Source organism: Haematobia irritans, chromosome 5 (genome assembly GCF_050003625.1).
Source record: "Haematobia irritans isolate KBUSLIRL chromosome 5, ASM5000362v1, whole genome shotgun sequence".
Classification (NCBI taxonomy): domain Eukaryota; kingdom Metazoa; phylum Arthropoda; class Insecta; order Diptera; family Muscidae; genus Haematobia; species Haematobia irritans.
In genome coordinates, this window is record NC_134401.1 from 81,011,414 (window position 1) to 81,033,014 (window position 21,601).

General features: G+C 32.6%; 1 protein-coding gene across 1 annotated transcript in view; it reads left to right on the plus strand.

Annotated features, from left to right (window-relative positions):
• Tsp42Eg (Tetraspanin 42Eg) overlaps nucleotides 1-21,601 on the plus strand; it is a 75,760-nt gene that overhangs the window by 45,776 nt on the left and 8,383 nt on the right. The window contains exons 2-4 of the mRNA XM_075312024.1: nucleotides 20,538-20,702; nucleotides 20,763-20,939; nucleotides 21,035-21,208. Of these exons, the coding sequence (XP_075168139.1) occupies nucleotides 20,538-20,702; nucleotides 20,763-20,939; nucleotides 21,035-21,208 (516 nt within the window). The remainder of the gene's footprint in view (nucleotides 1-20,537; nucleotides 20,703-20,762; nucleotides 20,940-21,034; nucleotides 21,209-21,601) is intronic.

Genomic DNA, 21,601 nt, shown 5'->3' on the forward strand with positions numbered 1-21,601 from the left:
TGCATCGTGAATCCCTTGGTTTGTAATATGGCCTTTTTTATTTTCAATGAAGTGTCTGTGCTCTCTAGTCCAGAAATTCTTTACATTCTATGACAGAAACTGTGCACTTTTATGATGGACACATTCGTTCGTCCACATTCAATATTCTGTACGTGCTTCGGTGATTTTTAGCATTCATAAGTAATTGGTGCGAAAACTATTTAATTTCCTAACATCGGCATTTCAGAGAGGTTCTGCATTACATACAAAAATGATCACATTCTGTTCAAATATAATTCAAATAGAAAATTAAAATATATTTTAATTTCTATTGAAACGTGCTGAATAATTAAAACAAAAATAAAATAAAAACAGAATATGGCAGAAATTGTAGTCCCCGTTCATTATGGTTTCCATAAAGTAAAATTAAAAATAGAATTTACAACTGTGAAATATACCCCTCATGAAGTAATCATGGCATTGTAGAGCATATTGTTTAGCAATTGATAGATTAGACAATGACCCACACTTATCGGAGGTGATAATCTGTATCGTGGATGTTAAGAATGTTTTTGATCGTATTTATTGCAGCCTGAAAATGGAAAAAAGATCAAATAAGTGAAATAAGCTCTGTGTACCGTACACAGAGGGGTTTTTGGGTTTTTTTGAGCAGAGACTAATAACTATTTCCCTATATAATTTACATGATCACGGCGATATGTAAATGGATGATGGGTGTATGATGAGTAATGCTACATAGCGCTTTATTTTTCCTCCATTTTAATTTTATTATTCTAAAGAAAAAAATGTCGGAGAGAGCGCCAAATTTTAGAATCAGTTTAGATTTGTTCGAATGGGCTTCCTTTGGCATGAATTATAGCCGACAAAGCCATCACACACTGCACGAAATTGGCTATGCGATATTTTGGCCGATTCCAAGAGAATCGTCGTTTTGAGATGACCGTCACTTTGGTATTTGTTAGTACCAACCAAACCCTCCAAAATACCCCATGCGCAAAAGTGGTGGCCATTGTGCGCTAGAAATGAAACGAGAAATCTCCTTTGTAAACTATCCTTGGTAGACGCATGCTGAGCCCTCTTGGAATGTCCATTGTCTGCGATCAAAATGTTTTTCTGCCCAGGGCTTCAGTAATGTCTTTAGGACATTTCCCCGATAATATTCGGCCGTTAGCGTGCTACGCTGTTACCATTATCGGCGCTTGAGTTTCTGTAGCCAAACGAACCAGTAAATTTGAGCTGACCTCTCCTCTCCGATCAATTTGGAATGACTTATCATTGGAGGAAATCAAATTCGGTATCTGGCCACTTTCGTCCACGCGAAGTAATTCTTTGGCTCATTCCAGTCTAACTTTTTATGGGTATCGGTGATGAATTGTACTTTTTGGAACTTCAATGATTTTAGTCCAAGTTCATTTTCCATAATGTGTTGCATCCGTTCCCGCGATATGTTCAACTCACAACGTCTTGGATTTTGATCATGTTTGGTCCCGGATAGTTTCTTGTGTTTTTCGTACACTTTTTTAAGCAATGGTACGAGAAACAAATGTTGTTTACCCATCTAAATTCTGGAAGTCTCTACCGATAACCTCTTGTAGTTTTCCAGCCAAAAATAAATCATTCTTACAATCACCCTTGAGTTACATCACAAATAGCTTTATTTCTGAATACAATATATCAAAATGCTTTTGTAACCTTGTAAACAATAAAATGAACTGTCGCTGCACTGAAAAAATATTGTCGTGTGGTCAAAGATTTCATGTCTTTAAAATACGAATGCAAATTTTGCTTAGCATAGAAGACTCATTTCTCTAATATACAGTTTTTTCCTTGTCCAAAAGTCGATAAACTTTTCCTTATAATTAAGTGATTTCACTTAAAATTGGGTATCATAACACGAAAGACAAGTTTTTTGGGCTAAGGTCAATTTGACTTTAATAATCCAGAAAAATTCTTTAAATTTAATGAAATTGTCTTTAAATTTGTTGTCTCTTTGCATTTTGACTACAAAGCAAAAAATCGTTCAAATATAGGACATGTTTTTCAACACTTTATTTTAAAGTCATTTTTTTATTTGAATCAAAGCATAATTTCTACTCGGTTTTAAAGGACTTTAATAGCATATGAAGAAAAAAAGCTGAAAAGGCGAAAAATTAAAATTTGCTTCCTACACTCAAAAAAAAAATTTACTTGGATCCAAAGATTTTGACCTTCCCTTAAGGATTTTGATATTGATTCCGAGCCAAAGATGCGGCTTTTTTAAAATAAAGACATTTTTTACGGACCTCCCTGGCTTTAAATCTAGGATCAATAAAATTAAAATTGGATACATATCTCATTCATCGAGTTTTTATTTTCTTTTTGCGATATATTAATAAAGGTATTTACACTCAAAAAAAAGTGAACTCTCTAATTCACTAAAGCCAATTTAACTTTATTTTAGTTCATGGAATTATTATGTTTGGAGAAAGTTTCCTTTACTCTAATCATTTTTTGTGTACGTTAGTTAAATTAACTAAAACAAGAAAAAAATATTATCAAATGAAGCATAAAGATTAACTAAATTCGTGTCTTCCACAAAATAGTTCCGAATTTCTTTAAATTTGTAAATTTTACCAAAAATGCGTCCATCATGAACTTCGTATGTCACTAAAGACATCCTTGCAATTTTGAACTCCAAGTTTTTCCTTCCAACTACAAAATTTTCTTTAACAAGTGAAAAAACTTAGTTATGTCTAATAAATTTTCTTTGTCGAAAAATATTTACTTATTATTATTTCCTTAAAATAAGTCTTAGCCTATATTTGAAGCGTTTTTATCTTAAATTTAAATATGTCAGTTGAGTTAAAGACGATTTCTTTAAATTAAAAATGTTTTTCTTTAATTTAAGGACAATTTGCCTTATTTCAAAGATATACAACTTCAGCAGAGAGACGCAAAATTTCAATATTTGTGTTCTAAATTTAATGAAAAAAATGTTTGAAGCAAGAATTATAAACTTTGTTTTAATTAAAATGTCATTGTTTTAAAGAATTTTGTCCTTAGCATTGCGTAAATTTTGAGTCCTAAAATTTAAGTTGCATAATCTTCCATATTAGGTCAATATTTTTTTCAGTGTAGATGCAAGAACACAAAACCCAAATTTAAAAGAGTGTTGTATCTTAAAAGTACCCTTACTTGTTTTCACCTCTTCTTTGGCTCGGAATCAATACCAAAATTTTTAAAGTAAAGATAAATTCCTTGGAACCGGGCATGCTTTTTTGCAGTGTGAGATAACAATGTGTGCTTACCGGTAGTAATCATGCTATAATCTTCAATGATGGAACTATCGTTCTACAATTTGTCCGCTAGGGTTAGGTTTTGATATAGTCGACCTCCGACTTGGTTTCTTGAGTATCTCGACATCGCGTTTTGGATGTGCTAATTATCGGTCCATGTTTTGGCATACCAACCAATCTCACTGCAATTATTATCAGATTTGGCGGAAATTGAACATTTTATAGCGAAGATCCACTCTCCGGTTATAATTCATATTTGCGCTTAATATGTTAAATTAATGATTCAAGGCATCAATGAAAATGTATGCTAGTGGTGTTGCAACTACCAATATCGCTGTTTGCGTTGATTTATGTTAAAATTCGTAAATAATTGTAAAATGATTGTTGCCACCGATTTACGTCCAACACACGTTGTATCAATTAAATTTTTTAATGGTCGATTGTCTTGCATATTTTCAATGTTTGTCGTTAATTTGTAATTATTCATTCAATTATGCATTCAACGTATTGAAAAAAAAAACAACAACAACAACAAAAATTATGAACACAATCTGTTGGAATGCCTCCTATCATTTATTCTATGCAATCGATGGTGTGTCACCATAAAGGTAATCAAATGCCAATGTAACTTTCGCGTACCATGTGTGTGTATGTGTGTTTGCGGTCATTGTAAAATCGTTGTAAAACTCGATTGGCATCGTGGCCAGGCTTCGAATCGCCGCCACGCTTGCTCGTAATATTGAGTTACGATTATTGGATTACCCACAGTTGGTATTCAACATGTGGTAGAATTTGTTTGTGTGCTCTATCGAAGCCGATATTTTGTCTGTGTTGACACCTAAACGTGAATTATTTCATTGCCTCGAGTTGAAAAATAAAAATAAATAAAAATGCACTGAGGCATGACAACATCTAAGAGAAACAAGAAACTAATGTGGGTAACCGAAATGTCAATTCTCTCTCTCCGCGCACAAATTTACAAACGGGGCCCAACTGATAATGTTTAGTAAGACGTGCTCAGTATATACGAAGATCACATGAGAGATAAGTGAAAACTTCTCAATTGTTTTAGTGCCATAGTAAGAGGAGTGGAAAAAGAAAATTTGCCCTACATTAAAAAATAAAAGTTAACGCTGGAAAAAGCAATCCCGGTTCAAAGATTTTTACTTTACTGTAATGAGTTTGGTATTGATTCCTAGCCAAAGAAGTGAATTGAAGTAAGGATAACATTAAGACATAATTCTCTTTAACCCTGGAAAGTCCTCCTTATTTTTTGTACATTTTTGTACACGAACGTCAACCTTCGTCATTTTGACTACGTCTTATTTTAAGGCGCTATAATTTGCATCGTTAGCAAAAATGAGAACCAAAATTTTTTTATTAAATTTGTTTTTAATTAGCATAACACAAAAATTCATAAAATTGTTAAATTAGTATAACTTAAATGTATGATTTCGCAATCGACTAAAATGCATTTTAGATCGAAAATGAAATTACGCGTTGTAATTTTGTCGAAGGATGCCTGTCTAGGGTTAAATTTGAGCTTTGCGTACTTTATTAAACATTTGCATGATTTATGCTTCAATTTGGAATTTAGAATAAAGTTTGCTTCCCAATATGTTATCATGTAGGCAAAACTTAAATTTAAAACGAAGTTGCGTCTAAAATGTATTCTTAGTGTAATTGCTTGCTTCTATGGCTCGAAATTAGATAATTAAATTAAAGATTGTATGAAATCTCCTTATAAGAATAGGAAATATTAGGAAATCACACAACCCCCTTATTAGATTATCCTCGTATTACTGCAATGGAATCTTGTAAATCACAGAAGTTTTTCACGTTATCGCAATGGGGAAACTGTTAATGTTAGTCACACATTTTTGGGCTTAAATTAGAAGTGTGCCGCGTAATGTTTAATGTTTTTTCTTTTGCCTATGGCCGAGATCTGTTAACACATTCCAATTTAACGTTTCGAGGTACCAAATGAGTCACGTTCCAATGGCCAATCGATGAGAAAATTTTAAAGATACAATGGATTAGACAGGCGAAAACTCAAGAAAATATTTTGCAATATTTCACGGAAATCGAAATGGGATATAAAATATTGCAAAACTTGTAATATTGTGAACTGTACACAGAAAAAAGTAAAATATCCTGGAGAAGCAATAACTACTTTGCCGAAAAATACAAACTTTTTCTGATTGTGAATTTTTCAAAACTAATACAGTTTTGCCCCTGCAAAAAAATATTACATTTAGCATTATCGATAAATAAAAACAAAACGCTTATAGTATAGAGTAAGTGCAGCAAATGTGGTACAGGTCTTTTTCTCTATCTAACAACATACGAATAACTAAACCAAGCTGAATAGATTGTGTCTGTCAGATTGCGATTATACATATGTTGCATTTATTTTTTTACAAAACAAAAAATCTACATTATGGTGTACCACATTATCTACATTATGGTGTACCACATTACCTGCACATTTTATGTATTCGTGCTTAATGAGTTTTTTAATAACTTCGGAAATATATCCGAAATTATGGGTTTTTTATTTTTCGCTCATAATTGCGTGGATGGCTAACCCTAGTAAAATGAACGTGTCAAAATCTTAGCCTCGTCGGACAAAAAACAAATGGGTTTACCACATTTGCTGCACTATATATATATATATATATATATATATATATATATATATATATATATATATATATATATATATATATATATATATATATATATATATATATATATATATATATATATATATATATATATATATATATATATATATATATATATATATATATATATATATATATATATATATATATATATATATATATATATATATATATATATATATATATATATATATATATATATATATATATATATATATATATATATATATATATATATATATATATATATATATAGGGTAATATGGTCAGACTGGGCTTATATGTGAGAGGAATCCAAAAAGGATTATGTTCGTCATAGTCAAACTAGGGATTGTAGTGAGAAAGGCGACTTTTATAAAATTATTTTATTCGATTTTCGACTGTACGCCAGTTTTTACTGTTTTCATGAGTTGTCAGCATCAAAAGCTTCAAATCCCATTCCTCGTTCAATTCAGCTTCGACATTTCGATGTTTTCATTAAAAATCGATCGGTAAATTTTCTCCAAAATTTAAAAAATTTGTTGGTAACACGACCTATTTGCTTTTAAAGAGACAGCTTTACGAATAAAAGAAAACTCCGTTGGTCGAAAATTCCGTTTCGAAGGATATGTCTTTGACGAAATGGACATGTAACGTATACTTCATTTGCGGGATTTATCCAAAACTCATACGCACTGTTGTACGTTCAAATCAAACAAAGTACCTCGGCATGTCGAAAGGTATTACAGCCAGCTCACTTGGTCCAAGGCACAGTTTTGTACCCCGATGATTTGTGCAAACATAGAAATGCACATTCTGAATGCCTTACAGAGCGTATAGCTAAAACTATTCCAAAACAAGTACGGAAAGTCTAAAGTCGGGCGGGGCCGACTATATTATACCTTGCACCACTTTGTAGATCTTAATTTTCGATACCATATCACATCCGTCAAATGTGTTGGGTGCTATATATATAGGTTTGTCCCAAATACATACATTTAAATATCACTCGATTTGGACAGAATTTGATAGACTTTTACAAAATCTATAGACTCAAAATTTAAGTTGGCTAATGCACTAGGGTGGAACACAATTTTAGAAAAAAAAAAATATGGGAAACGTTTAAATTTAAAGCAATTGTAAGGAAACTTCGCAAAAGTTTATTTATGATATATGTGTATTAGAAGTTTATATGTATATTAGAAGTTTAGAAAATTAGAGCCATTTTTACAACTTTTCGACTAAGCAGTGGCGATTTAACAAGGAAAATGTTGGTATTTCGACCATTTTTGTCGAAATCAGAAAAACATATATATGGGAGCTATATCTAAATCTGAACCGATGTCAATCAAATTTGGCACGCATAGCTACAATGCTAATTCTACTCCCTGTGCAAAATTTCAACTAAATCGGAGTTAAAAATTGGCCTCTGTGGTCATATGAGTGTAAATCGGGCGAAAGCTATATATGGGAGATATATCCAAATCTGAACCGATTTCAACCAAATTTGGCACGCATAGTTAAAATGCTACTTCTACTCCCTATGCAAAATTAGAAAAACATATATATGGGAGCTATATCTAAATCTGAACCGATGTCAATCAAATTTGGCACGCATAGCTACAATGCTAATTCTAATCCCTGTGCAAAATTTCAACTAAATCGGAGTAAAAAATTGGCCTCTGTGGGCAATTGAGTGTAAATGGGAGCTATATCTAAATCTGGACCGATTTGGCTGATATTTTGCAAGTTTTTCGAGACTCATAAAATATTCGGATGTACGGAATTTAAGGAAGATCGGTTGATATACACGCCAATTATGACCAGATCGGTGAAAAATATATATGGCAGCTATATCTAAATCTGAACCGATTTTTTCCAAAATCAATAGGGATCGTCTTTGAGCCGAAACAGGACCCTATACCAAATTTTAGGACAATCGGACTAAAACTGCATGCTGTACTTTGCACATAAAAATACATCAACAGACAGACGGACATCGCTAAATCGACTCAGAATTTAATTCTAAGCCGATCCGTATACTAAAAGGTTGGTCTATGATTACTCCTTCTTGGCGTTACATACAAATGCACAAACTTATTATACCCTGTACCACAGTAGTGGTGAAGGGTATAAATATGGGAAACATTTAAATCTGAAGCTATTTTAAGGAAACTTCGCAAAAGTTTATTTATGATTTATCGCTCGATATATATGTATTAGAAGTTTAGCAAAATTAGAGTCATTTTTACAACTTTTCGACTAAGCAGTGGCGATTTAACAAGGAAAATGTTGGTATTTTGACCATTTTTGTCGAAATCAGAAAAACATATATATGGAAGCTATCTCTAAATCTGAACCGAATTCAATCAAATTTGGCACATATGACTAATTGTACTCCTAGTGCAAAATTTCAACCAAATTATGGCAAAACTCTGGCTTCTGGGACCATATAAGTCCATATCGGGCGAAAAATATATATGGAAGCTATATCTAAATCTGAACCGATTTCAATCAAATTTGGCACACATGAATATACTACTAATTGTAGTCCTTGTGCAAAGTTTCAAGCTAATCGGGATAAAACTCTGGCTCCTGGGTCCATATAAGTGCATCTCGGGCGAAAGATATATATGGGAGCTATATATAAATCTGAATCGATTTCAACCAAATTTGGCACGCATAGCTATAATGCTAAATCTACTCCCTGTGCAAAATTTCAACCAAATTGGGCCAAAACTCTGGCTTTTAGGACCATATTAGTCCATATCGGGCGAAAGATATATATGGGAGCTATAACTAAATCTGAACCGATTTCAATCAAATTTTGCACATCTGACTATACTACTAATTGTACTCCCAGTGTAAAATTTCAACCAAGTTCGGCCAAAAATCTGGCTTCTGGGGCCATATAACTCCATATCGGGCGAAAGATATATATGGTAGATATATCTAAATATGAACCGATTTCAATTTTGTACTCTTGACTATACGACTAAGTGTTATGTTTGTACAAAATTTCAAGCAAATCGGTATAAAACTGTGGCTGCTGGGTCCATATTAGTGCATTCCCTTTTATTAATTCACTTAGAAAATCGTTTTAAATAACTATAGCCTAAATTATTTATATGTGTTAGATATATGAATTATATTTAGTAATCTGGCAACTCCATTACATTTGTATTGTAACACATAGACATAAGAACAATGTAAACTTGAAACATAAATAAAATGACCAGTTGCTAATCTGAAGTCAAAGTGTAAATACACAGCATAAATGGCGACGAGTCAAGTTACAGTATTGCAAACGCCAGGCGTGCCAGAATTTAGTCCAAAGACTAATTGGAAAATTTGGTATGAGCAACTCGAGATTCATTTTTGTGAGATAAATTGCAATGAAGAAAATCAAAAAAAGGCAATCCTTTTGAAGTCGGTTGGAGCAGAAACGTATGCCGTGCTACACAGCCTTTGTGATCCAGTGTCTCCCGCTAATAAAACGTTCAAAGAACTATGCGAAATTCTTTCCACGCACTTCACACCACCTACAATAATATTTAATGAAAGAAAAAAATTTCATAACGCACAAAAGGAAGAAGGAGAAACTGTGAGCGACTGGTATGCACGTGTAAAAAAGTTGGCATTAAATTGCAAATTTGGAGAGCATTTGAATATAATGATATTGGATACATTTGTTATTGGACTGCCAAAAGAAATATTTGAAAGATTATGTGAGGAGGACGAAAATCTAAAGTTAGACCAGGCGCTTAAGAAAGCCATGATAATTGAAACAAAACTAACCAAAAGAATGAAAACAGAAGACTTCAGCGTTGACTATATTAATCACAGAGCTGCTTCTATGTCAAAGAAGAAAAATAACGGATTCTCCGGTGGCAATGGCTCTTATAACAAGCGCAGCTACAACTCTAACATCAACGGCGGCAGTGGCCGCAGTCACCACCAAGGCAGATGCAAACATTGTGGTTTGGGGAACCATGAAGAGACAAATTGTAAATACAGAGAAAGCAGGTGCTTCTCTTGTAAGAGATATGGTCATATTGCATCGATTTGTCCATCCAAGAGAGATAATGTTGTCAGTTATGTATCTGACTCAGATAGTGATGTAACTGTTAATAATATATTTGACTATTCTGTTTTCAGTATTAAGAGCAATTTCGCTAGTGGTCTTTACTCCTTGTCAGTTGCAATTGATGGTGTTGCTATTGAAGCAGCATGTGATACTGGATCCCCTTGCACATTGATACCTTCTTCATTCTATGTTGAGAATGGCATTGGGACAGCTTTAAGAGAGTGTAAAATTCCGTATGTCAATTACAGCGGGGACAGAATTGCGATAGTCGGTGAGTACGATGCAGAAATTACATACCAGGGACAAGCAAAAAAAGTTACTGTAGTTGTTTCTAATAATAACAATCCGCCCTTGCTTGGTCGCACTTTTCTGAGAGCATTTAATTTTGAATTAAAACAAGTGAATTATATTAATTTCTTAAATAAACAGTCTGTCATTGTTGGTCAAATTAAGGACAAATTTGCTGCGGTATTTGGTGGAGGTATTGGTCAGTACAAGGGTTTTGAAATATCTTTAGAATTACGTGAGAACGCGAAACCCATTTTCTTTAAACCTCGTTCGGTACCTTTAGCCTGGAAAGGGAAAGTTGAGATGAAATTACGCGAAATGATTAAGAATGGTCTTTGGAACAGGTCGATAATTCTGATTGGGGAACACCACTTGTTCCAATTTTAAAACCCAATGGGGACTTAAGGATTTGTGCCGATTACAAGATAACACTGAACAGATTTTTAGCCGATTTTAAGTATCCTCTCCCACGTATAGAGGAAATTTTTGCTGCCCTTCAGGGGGGCGAGCTATTTACCAAATTGGATTTAGCTAATGCATATAACCAACTTCAATTAGATGACAAGTCGCAACTCCTATGTTCTTGGAGTACCCATATTGGTACATTCAAAGTCAAAAGATTACCTTTTGGGATCAAAGTTGCTGCTGGCTTATTTCAGAAGACCATGGAGAATCTATTGCGAGGAATACCAAACGTGGTGGTATATCAGGATGATATCACGGTGACGGGGAGAGACAACGAATCACATTTGAATAATTTGACAGAAGTCTTGACAAAGCTGCAAAGTGTTGGGTTAAAGTTAAATGAGGGTAAATGTAAATTTTTTCAACCCCAAATTTCTTATTTGGGATTTACGATTGACAAAAATGGTTTAAGTAAGTCTAGTTCCAATGTATCTAGTATTTTGAATGCCCCGATACCAACAAATGTATCTGAAGTGAGGGCTTTCACGGGAATGGTAAATTACTATTCAAAATTTATATACAATTTTTCGAAGAAGATGGTCCCCTTATATGGCTTATTACAAAAAGGTAATGATTTCAAGTGGTCGAAAGAGTGTCAACTTGCATTCGATACGATTAAGGCAGACATAACATCTGACCGGGTTCTTATACACTTTAACCCACAATTACCAATATTCTTAACGACAGATGCTTCTTCCTCAGCTATTGCAGGGGTCTTATCACACCAGATAGATAACGACTTTAAACCAGTGGCATTCGTTTCTCGGGCGTTAACTAAGAGTGAGAGAAATTATAGCACACTCGAAAAAGAGGCCTTGGCGATAATATTTAGCGTGACAAGACTGAGGCAGTATTTATTAGGGAATAAGTTTATACTTAACACTGACCATAAGCCGTTGACGACCATATTCGGTGAACATAAAGGTTTGCCTATTATGGCATCTGCGCGCCTGCAGAGGTGGGCGCTAATACTCTCAGGATTTGATTATACTGTGAGACATATAAAGGGAGTTTCAAATTGTGCAGATGGTCTGTCTCGCATTCCCCAAAGTGTTATACCGAAACCTTACGAAGAGATGGGTTATGTTAATCTCATTGAGTCTGGAAGTGACATGCTCTTAAATTTTAAGAGCATTGCTCGTGAGACGTTGCGTGATCCTATACTATCTAAAGTTTTAGACGCAGTACAGAGGGGTACTTTGCATAATTTAGAACATGCTGATTTCATAGCGTTTCGTAGGAAAGAAGGTGAGCTTTCTGTGGAGTATAATTGCATTTTGTGGGGTTATAGAATAGTAATTCCCTCAAAGCTTCGTTCTAATATTTTACATGAACTACATAAGTCTCACCTGGGAATTGTAAAGACAAAGGCATTGGCAAGGTCATATGTGTGGTGGCCTGGTATTGATAAGGATGTTGAAAATGTAGTAGCTTCTTGTAGATCGTGCCAGAAATTACAGTCGTCACCAGAAAAGAGTTCATTGATTCCTTGGACCCCCACCGACTCTGTATGGAGTCGGATTCACTTGGATTACGCTGGTCCTATCAATGACTATTATTTGCTTATAGTAATTGATTCCTTCTCGAAGTTTGCTGAGGTGTTTCAGACTAAGGATTTAACGTCACGATTTGCTATTTCAAAAATTAGAGAATTGTTTTGCCGTTATGGCCTCGTTGATGTACTAGTTAGTGATATCGGAAGGCAATTCACTTCTAGTGATTTTCAAAACTTTTTAAAAATTAACGGGGTAAAGCATATTTTGACCGCCCCAGGCCATCCGGCCACAAACGGTCAAGCCGAAAATTTTGTTAAGGTGTTAAAGAAAACGATTAAATCAATACTCGAATCGGATAGTAGATGTTCACTAGATACAGCCTTAAATAGGTTTTTAGCAGATTACAGAAATACGATTCATGTGACAACTGGTGAAACTCCGGCCAAATTATTCTTCGGTCGCTCTCTGAAAACGCGTTTCTGTAATCTTAGACCACCAATGACAAGACAGAAAATTGTAGAAGGCCAAACAAAAAGTGTATTAAACAGCAAGGGGAAACGAAATGTCGAATTCCAAAACGGGCAATATGTATTAATTCGCGATTACAGTAACCCAAATGAGGCAAGTTGGTCTCAGGCTACAATAAAAAAGAAACTTGGTCCTCGTATGTATACCTGTGTCTTCTCACACAACAATAGAGAAATAAAACGTCATATAGATCAAATTCGTAATAGAGAAGTAGAACACGAAACAAATGAAGACAAAATCAATGTGCAAGGACCCATTACACTCAACACTGATTCCAATCAAGGTTCAGATGAGCCTGTTATTTCTACTCGATCTGGCATGGAGTTAAGACCACGACGTGAGGGAAGAGTTATACAAATACCTGAAATTGATTAACCATTTATAAAAAAAAAAGATATAATGAATTCCCTTATTAAGTTGTATTAAATTTTAAACCCTTATGGAGGAGCGTGTTAGATATATGAATTATATTTAGTAATCTGGCAACTCCATTACATTTGTATTGTAACACATAGACATAAGAACAATGTAAACTTGAAACATAAATAAAATGACCAGTTGCTAATCTGAAGTCAAAGTGTAAATACACAGCAATATGTATCGACGAAAAATATCTAGAATAAAAATATTGTTTTAATGAAATTTATAAATAGTTTCAATTAAATCAAATTGATGTATAATTAGACGTATAAAGAAATAATCATTTCAAAAATAAATCGACAAAATCAATAGTAATAATAGAAACAAATCTTTGTAAATAGAGTGTAAATACCTTGTATTAATATTAGGGCATTGCTTATATTCACCACTGTTTATCCATTAATTTACATTTATATCATTATGCTAAAATGCATAATACATAAATTTCGGTGTAATGGCCATTCATCGATTCATGTAAGTTTTGAACAAATCTGCAAAGAGATAGAAAACAAAACACACCAAAAACAACAAAAATCGTCGTACCAGCAACACCCAAGTATTAACCCTATTACTACTACTAGTGCCAAAAATAATCTACCAAAATTTGAAGAAAATTTTACCAAAAATCTACAAAATTAAAAAAAAAAATGAAGTTGTTGATCATATTTTTGTGATTAGTATATACAAAAATATTATTTTATTCGATAGAATTTTTTAATATTGAATTTATAGAAAATTTTGTTAAAATTTTATTTATACAGAAAAAGTTGTCAAAATATACAAAATATAGAAAATTTTATCAAATTTTATTTCTATAGAAAATTTTTTCAAAATTTTATTTCTGTAGAAAATTTTGTCAAAATTTTATTTCGATAAAAATTTCGTCAAAATTTTATTTCTAAAGAAAATTTTGTCAAAATTTTATTTCTATAGAAAATTTTATTTCTATAGAAAATTTTTCAAAAATTTTATTTCTAAAGAAAATTTTGTCAAAATTCTATTTTTGAAGAAAATTTTTCAAAATTTAATTTCTAAAGAAAATTTTGTCAAAATGCTATTTCTGAAGAAAATTTTGTCTAAATTTTTATTCTATAGAAAATTTTGTCAATTTTTATTCCATAGAATTTTTATTCTATAGAAAATTTTGTCAAAATTTCGATAGAATTTTTTAATATTGAATTTATAGAAAATTTTGTTAAAATTTTATTTATACAGAAAAAATTGTCAAAATATACAAAATATAGAAAATTTTATCAAATTTTATTTCTATAGAAAAATTTTTCAAAATTTTATTTCTGTAGAAAATTTTGCCAAAATTTTATTTCGATAAAAATTTCGTCAAAATTTTTATTCTATAGAAAATTTTGTCAATTTTTATTCCATAGAATTTTTATTCTATAGAAAATTTTGTCAAAATTTCGATAGATTTTTTTAATATTGAATTTATAGAAAATTTTGTTAAAATTTTATTTATACAGAAAAAGTTGTCAAAATATACAAAATATAGAAAATTTTATCAAATTTTATTTCTATAGAAAAATTTTTCAAAATTTTATTTCTGTAGAAAATTTTGCCAAAATTTTATTTCGATAAAAATTTCGTCAACATTTTATTTCTAAAGAAAATTTTGTCAAAATTTTATTTCTATAGAAAATTTTTCAAAATTTTATTTCTAAAGAAAATTTTGTAAAAATTCTATTTCTGAAGAAACTTTTTCAAAATTTTATTTCTAAAGAAAATTTTGTCAAAATTATATTTCAGAAGAAAATTTTGTCAACATTTTTATTCTATAGAAAATTTTGTCAATTTTTATTCCATAGAATTTTTATTCTATAGAAAATTTCTTCAAAATGTTATTTCTATAGAAAATTTCGTCAAAATTTTATTTTTATAGAAAATTTTGTCAAAATTTTATTTCATTCTTTTTGTTTTATTATTGTTGGTTTTGTTCTTTAAGTATTGTTGTTGGTTTTTATTGCAGCTTAAAACCATACATTGACTAAACTACAAGTGTAGCTTAACCAACAGAGGAAAAGAATGTTTGTCAAATTTATTTGGGCAAAGCCCTATAGGCTGCAAGATGATTGGATGGACGCACGTTTCGGAATTACCACATTCCTCATCAGCATCCTCTACTTCTACTGTAGCTTAACCAACAGATGAAAAGAATGTTTGTCAAATTTATTTGGGCAAAGCCCTATAGGCTGCAAGATGATTGGATGGACGCACGTTTCGTAATTACCACATTCCTCATCAGCATCCTCTACTTGCAGCAAAACTATCAACCAATTATCAGAATAAATTCAGGCAGTTCATTAAACCCAACAATAAACCACACTTGAACCCTCCGAAAAAAGGCTTTACATTGATAGCCGGCTTATGCCGAAATAAATTCAAAACAAACATATCTCTTTTCCTATACCACTGTCAAATCATCGATTTGAATTCAGTTGGCTGGGTTTATTTTGAGCGTGTTTCCTCTTCTTTTTCTATTCTTTTTGTTTTGTTATTGTTGGTTTTGTTCTTTAAGCATTGTTGTTGTTTTTTATTGCAGCTGAAAACCATACATTGACACTTGTAGTTTAGTCAATGTATGGTTTTAAACTATAAAAAACAACAACAAAAATTTTATTTCTATAGAAAATTTCGTCTTAATTTTATTTCTACAGAAAATTTTGTAAAAATTTTATTTCTATAGAAAATTTTGTCAAAATTATATTTCTAAAGATTTTTTTTCAAAATTTTATTTTATAGAAAATGTTTGCAAAATTTCATTTCTATAGAAAATTTCGTCAAAATTTTATATCTGTAGAAGATTTTATTTCTATAAAAAATTGTATCTCTTAATTGGAGAGTTTTATGGTCAAATTTTGGATCTTTAATATTGACATACTTAAATGTTAAAAATCTTTTTTATTTCTATTTGAAATAAAAGTCTTACCGTTCTTTATATGAAACAAATACTTACACCCAAACAAAAAAAAATAGTTTGGTTTTAATATTATTTACATTGCAGATTTTTTTGACGATTTTTAAAATGGACGTGACGATTATGACGATTTCTTCGGAAAAAAAGTGACGATTTTTCTTGAAATTTTATTGACAGCCCTGGTCGGGGTATTAATTAAATTCTCAACTATTCTCTAATACGGCTTCTCCCACATGGGGACAAAAAAATGTTCCAGCAAAGGTTATGGTGGGGAGACGTTGACCGTACCGTTTTCCTTATTGCTACACAGGTCTTGTCGATCATAAATGCCTCGATTAACCATATAATGAATTAAGCATTAAAATCCATGCATGATCGCTTGGGGAAAGACAGGGATAGAGAAGACTGTACTTTTCATCTACTTATGGGCCTTCTTATACCACACAAAACTTACTACCGCTGCTTCCCTACACCCAAAAAAAGTGAACCCACCGCGAAAGAAAAAGTAGGTTTATTTAAGAAAATTTTAACTAAAATAGTTTTCTATTTGCAACATGTTACAAATAAGTTAATACTTTTTGTCAACTTGAAGAAAATTTATTAAAAATAATTATTTTTTTTTCTCTTGTTTAAGAAAATTTCATATGTTGAAAGAAAAAATTGGATTTAAAAATTGTTAAAATGTCTTTACCGCTATACGAAGTTCATGACAGGTAGTAAAATTTATTCATTTGAGAGTCTTATGAATTCAATTTAAGCAAACTTCTGCCATTTTAGGAAAATATGAACTATTTTATTTTTTAGTAAAATTGTGCACTATATTTGAATACAACTTTTTTTCTTATTTTCAGTTGACGACATTAAAGTTAGCAAAAAATTATTCAAATAAGGGACATTTACTCACATTGTGCAAAATTTAACTAAAATCAACTAATCTTCATGAACTAAAATAAAGTTAAGTTGGCATTAGAGCCCCTTTTTTCTGGGTGTAGGATTTCACATTGATCAGTACAGGTGCATGTTAAGTCAATGACAAAATTTACCTTTTTACATAAGCGTAGGAAGGGGGCTTAGACCCCCCAGAAAAATTTTAGCCCCCCCCCCCAGAATTTGGAAACCTTTTACGATTTTACATTTTTATAAAAATTAAACAAGTATATACTCGTACAACGCACAAAGTTCCACTAAAGACTTTAATTCGCAATCGAATTACTTGGGTTGTGGTAGAAGTCTGATATTTATGAAATAAAGCTGTTGTTGAACTTATGATTTAGTTGAATAAAAAATAGTAATAGATATTAAAACTATTCTTTCATAAATTAATTTCTTAATAATGCTCCAAAAAAGCGTCGCCAAAAAAGAAGTGAAAATGTTCTTTTTGGGTCTGGAAGTGGTACAAAATTGGCGGAGAAGCGATGAATGTAATATGAACTTGTCATAGAACGAATGTCCACCGTTTCAACAACCGTTGCAATGAATTTGCATCACTTCTTAAGGTGTGATCCGAATTCAGTGTTTTTAATGTGAATTAAAAATTGTGGGATATTTTCCCAAATAAATAATTTTTATACTTTTTTATGATTTTTAATGCATTCTAACGCTTGTTTGAAACGTTTTTATACCCACCACCATAGGATGGGGGGTATATTAACTTTGTCATTCCGTTTGTAACACATCGAAATATTGCTCTAAGACCCCATAAAGTATATATATTCTGGGTCGTGGTGAAATTCTGAGTCGATCTGAGCATGTCCGTCCGTCCGTCCGTCCGTCCGTCCGTCCGTCCGTCTGTTGAAATCACGCTAACTTCCGAACGAGACAAGCTATCGACTTGAAACTTGGCACAAGTAATTGTTATTGATGTAGGTCGGATGGTATTGCAAATGGGCCATATCGGTCCACTTTTACGTATAGCCCCCATATAAACGGACCCCAAAATTTGGCTTGCGAGGCCTCTAAGAGAAGCAAATTTCATCCGATCCGGCTGAAATTTGGTACATGGTGTTGGTATATGGTCTCTGACAACCATGCAAAAATTGGTCGATATAGGTCCATAATTATATATAGGCCCCATATAAACCGATCCCCAGATTTGACCTCCAGAGAAGAGCAAAATTCTTCCCATTCGGTTGGAATTTGGTACGTGATGTTAGTATATGGTATCCAACAACCATGAAGGAATTGGTTCCTATCAGTCCATAATTATATATAGCTCCCATATAAACCGATCCCCAGATTTGACCTCCGGTGCCTTTTGGAGAAGCAAAATTCATCCGATCTGCTTGAAATTTGGTACGTGGTGGTAATATATAATATTTAACAACCATGCCAAAAGTGGTCCATATCAGTCCATAATCGTACATAGCCCCATATAAACCGATCCCGAGATTTGGTTTTGGAACCTCTTGGAGGAGCAAATTTCATCCGAGTGAGTTGAAATTTGGTACATTGTGCTAGTATATGGTCGTTAACAACCATGCCTAACTAGGTCCATATCGGTCTATAGTTATATATGGCCCTCAGATAAATCGATCCCCAATCACACAAAAATTGGTCCATATCAAGTTCATAATTGTATATAGCCCCCATATAAGCGATCCCCATATTTCAATTCTGGCTCTCTACATACAAAAGTCCATATCGATTCGTAATTATTTGTAGACTTAACTTAACTTAACTTTTTTTGTCTAATATATACCATGTATGGACTAAATCACAATTTAGAAAACGATGTTAAGAAGTTTTAAGATACCACAACCCAAGTAATTCGATTGTCGATGATAGTCTTTCGTAGAAGTTTCTACGCAATCCATGGTGGTGGGTACATAAGATTCGGCCTGGCCGAACTTGCGGCCGTATATACTTGTTTCAAATATTATCGATTTTTCTATAATGGATTTAGCATTTTTGTGGCAAAATTTGAATAATTTTACCATTTTATTTATTCTTACTATTTTTTTTTAACTATTTAAAAAAAGAAAACAAAAAATTACGCATTAAAATATAAAAAAAATGAAGTAAAAAAACTTCCTGTGTAGTTAAAATAGTTAACTTCTTTGTGAAGACATTTTTGGAAGTGCTTTTAAAGTTGTGCCTTTAGGACAACTCCCAATTTTTTGCTGGGAAAAGTGTGGAACTACCCTAAGGGAAATGGATCAACCACAGAACTGGTACAGGACTAGTCCCTGGTGTGTATGGACCAGTCCCAGTTCTGATCAAAACGTATGGAAGGGACCATCCACTTGAACATGGGTTTGTCATTGACGGAGTAAACTTACATTGTAGAACGCGTCTTGGACTCATCCCAAAGGACACGTCCTGGGACAATTTAGCAGGAGCAACCCATAAACAGGTCCTCAGGAACCAGTCTCGGACAAACTCTTAGAAATCTCTTTCAATTTGGGCTCCTAATCGAACCCGAAATGAAAAAAAATTGAAATATGTCGAACAAAAGGTTATTCTGATAATTTTATTTCACTAAATGTGAAAATTGCAACTAACTGGAGCACAGGTACCAGTTCTGTGGTAGGTCCGTCAGTGGCAATTTGCACCAATTTCCCGTAGGGTACTTTTAGTTGATTTATTATAAATTGATTGTCGAGCTATTTTGATGTCTATTTTTTTATTCAATTTTATGAAATAAAACATTAGTTGAACCTATAAGTTCAGTCTATAAAGTTTTAGCTAGGGGGGCTATAGCCCCCCCCTAGGAAAATTGTCTAGCTACGCTAATGTCTTTTTAGTTTATTTATTATAATGAACTTCGAGAAAACACTTTGATACGGTCAGATCATGTAGTCCAAAAGACGTTGTAGGATTTAATATTTTCATTAAATTCCAATTTATAACAGAATCTCTGACTTACTTCGTTGCAAGTTCTCTTTTATAATTTATTCTTGCTGTTACAAGAATCTAAAGCCACAGAGAAATAAATGTCTTTAATACGTGTGTTATTAAAATATTTCTATTTTTTATATAGCAAATTAATTAACGCACGATATTAATTAACTTAATATTTGATTTATCACGGTCTTCAAAACTACACATCCGACGACAAATGAATAACTTTACTCGGCTCTCAAATCTAAAAATTAATTAGGACAGCGTGCACTAGCACGCGATAGCCACAGGTTTCAAGTCAACGATATCTATTATCTAGGTGGTAATAATCGATAAACATCTTCAAAGCCTTTATGTAATCGTCCTACCAAATAAATTTCCGATATGCCCTACCGTTAAGATCAACTTATTTCGTAACAGCACACATGGCAATATCTGGAATATTTGTAGATTCACAATTGTGGCCTTGATTTATTCTAGAAATTGTATTGTAGGTCTCTATCTCCAAGAGATAAATAAATTTAATTTTCTTTATCTTTTCAGATCCTTTCCATTGCGTTAATTGTTCTTGGATCATTCATTTTGATAAAATTGGGCCAATTCCATACATTGGGTTATGCCCTTGTCGGTATGGGTACTGCGGTATTATTGACCACGGCACTGGGAATTTTGGGGGCTGCTCGTGAAAAAAATCGAATCTTAAGAATAGTAAGTACATTTTATTTCTTAGAGATTTGTTCTTTATTAATTCATTTCCATTCGTTGTAGTTTGCCTTAATTGTCATTATTTTCGCCATTACCCATGCCATCATCCTTGGATTCTTTTGGGTATTTAAACTATCATTTTTGGTTCAAGCCGAAAAGGCATTCGATAATGTGTGGCGTGAGCAGCCAACACCAATAAAACCCGAAAATGGCAGTCATATTGCAAGCATAGAGCGTTGGGTAAGTTTGGCATTTTTCGCCAGAGCTTTGATATTTGCCGTCTTCCGAAAATCATGATTAAATTTAATGTTGACGAATTTTTCACATTTTCCCAGTTTGGCTGTTGCGGCAATAGTGGCGCCCATGATTACTATTTACCACCATACAGTTGCTACGATTCCAAGACGGACAAACTAAATCTGGAAGGCTGTCGTCAAAAGATGGTGGATTTCATTTCAGACAGTTGGACATTTTTGAATATTTTCGTTTTGATTTTCGTTGTTATTGAGGTAAATAGAATACAAATTTAGATCACAAACAAACTAAAACGTAATACGTAAGTTATGTATAAGACATAGATATACGGATGTCTTGTACACACATTCCAACCAATTATAATGAAATCCCAAACATACGGAGTGATTCAATGATATCAATAATTTATGGTTGGTTGCCCTTGTTGTCGTTAACGTCGCCTCTACGATCATGGGGGTGGCCGTGACGACATTGGGAAAATTCACAGTAGCTCAATTTCAATTTGAAAAATTAATAAAATTAGTAGGTTAAAAATTGAAATTAATTAAATTAAAACTTAATTCATATGACTAGATTTGAGAAGATCCTAAAAATGGTTGATTCTAATAAATGACAAAAACAAAACAAAGAACGCGATTATATAAAAT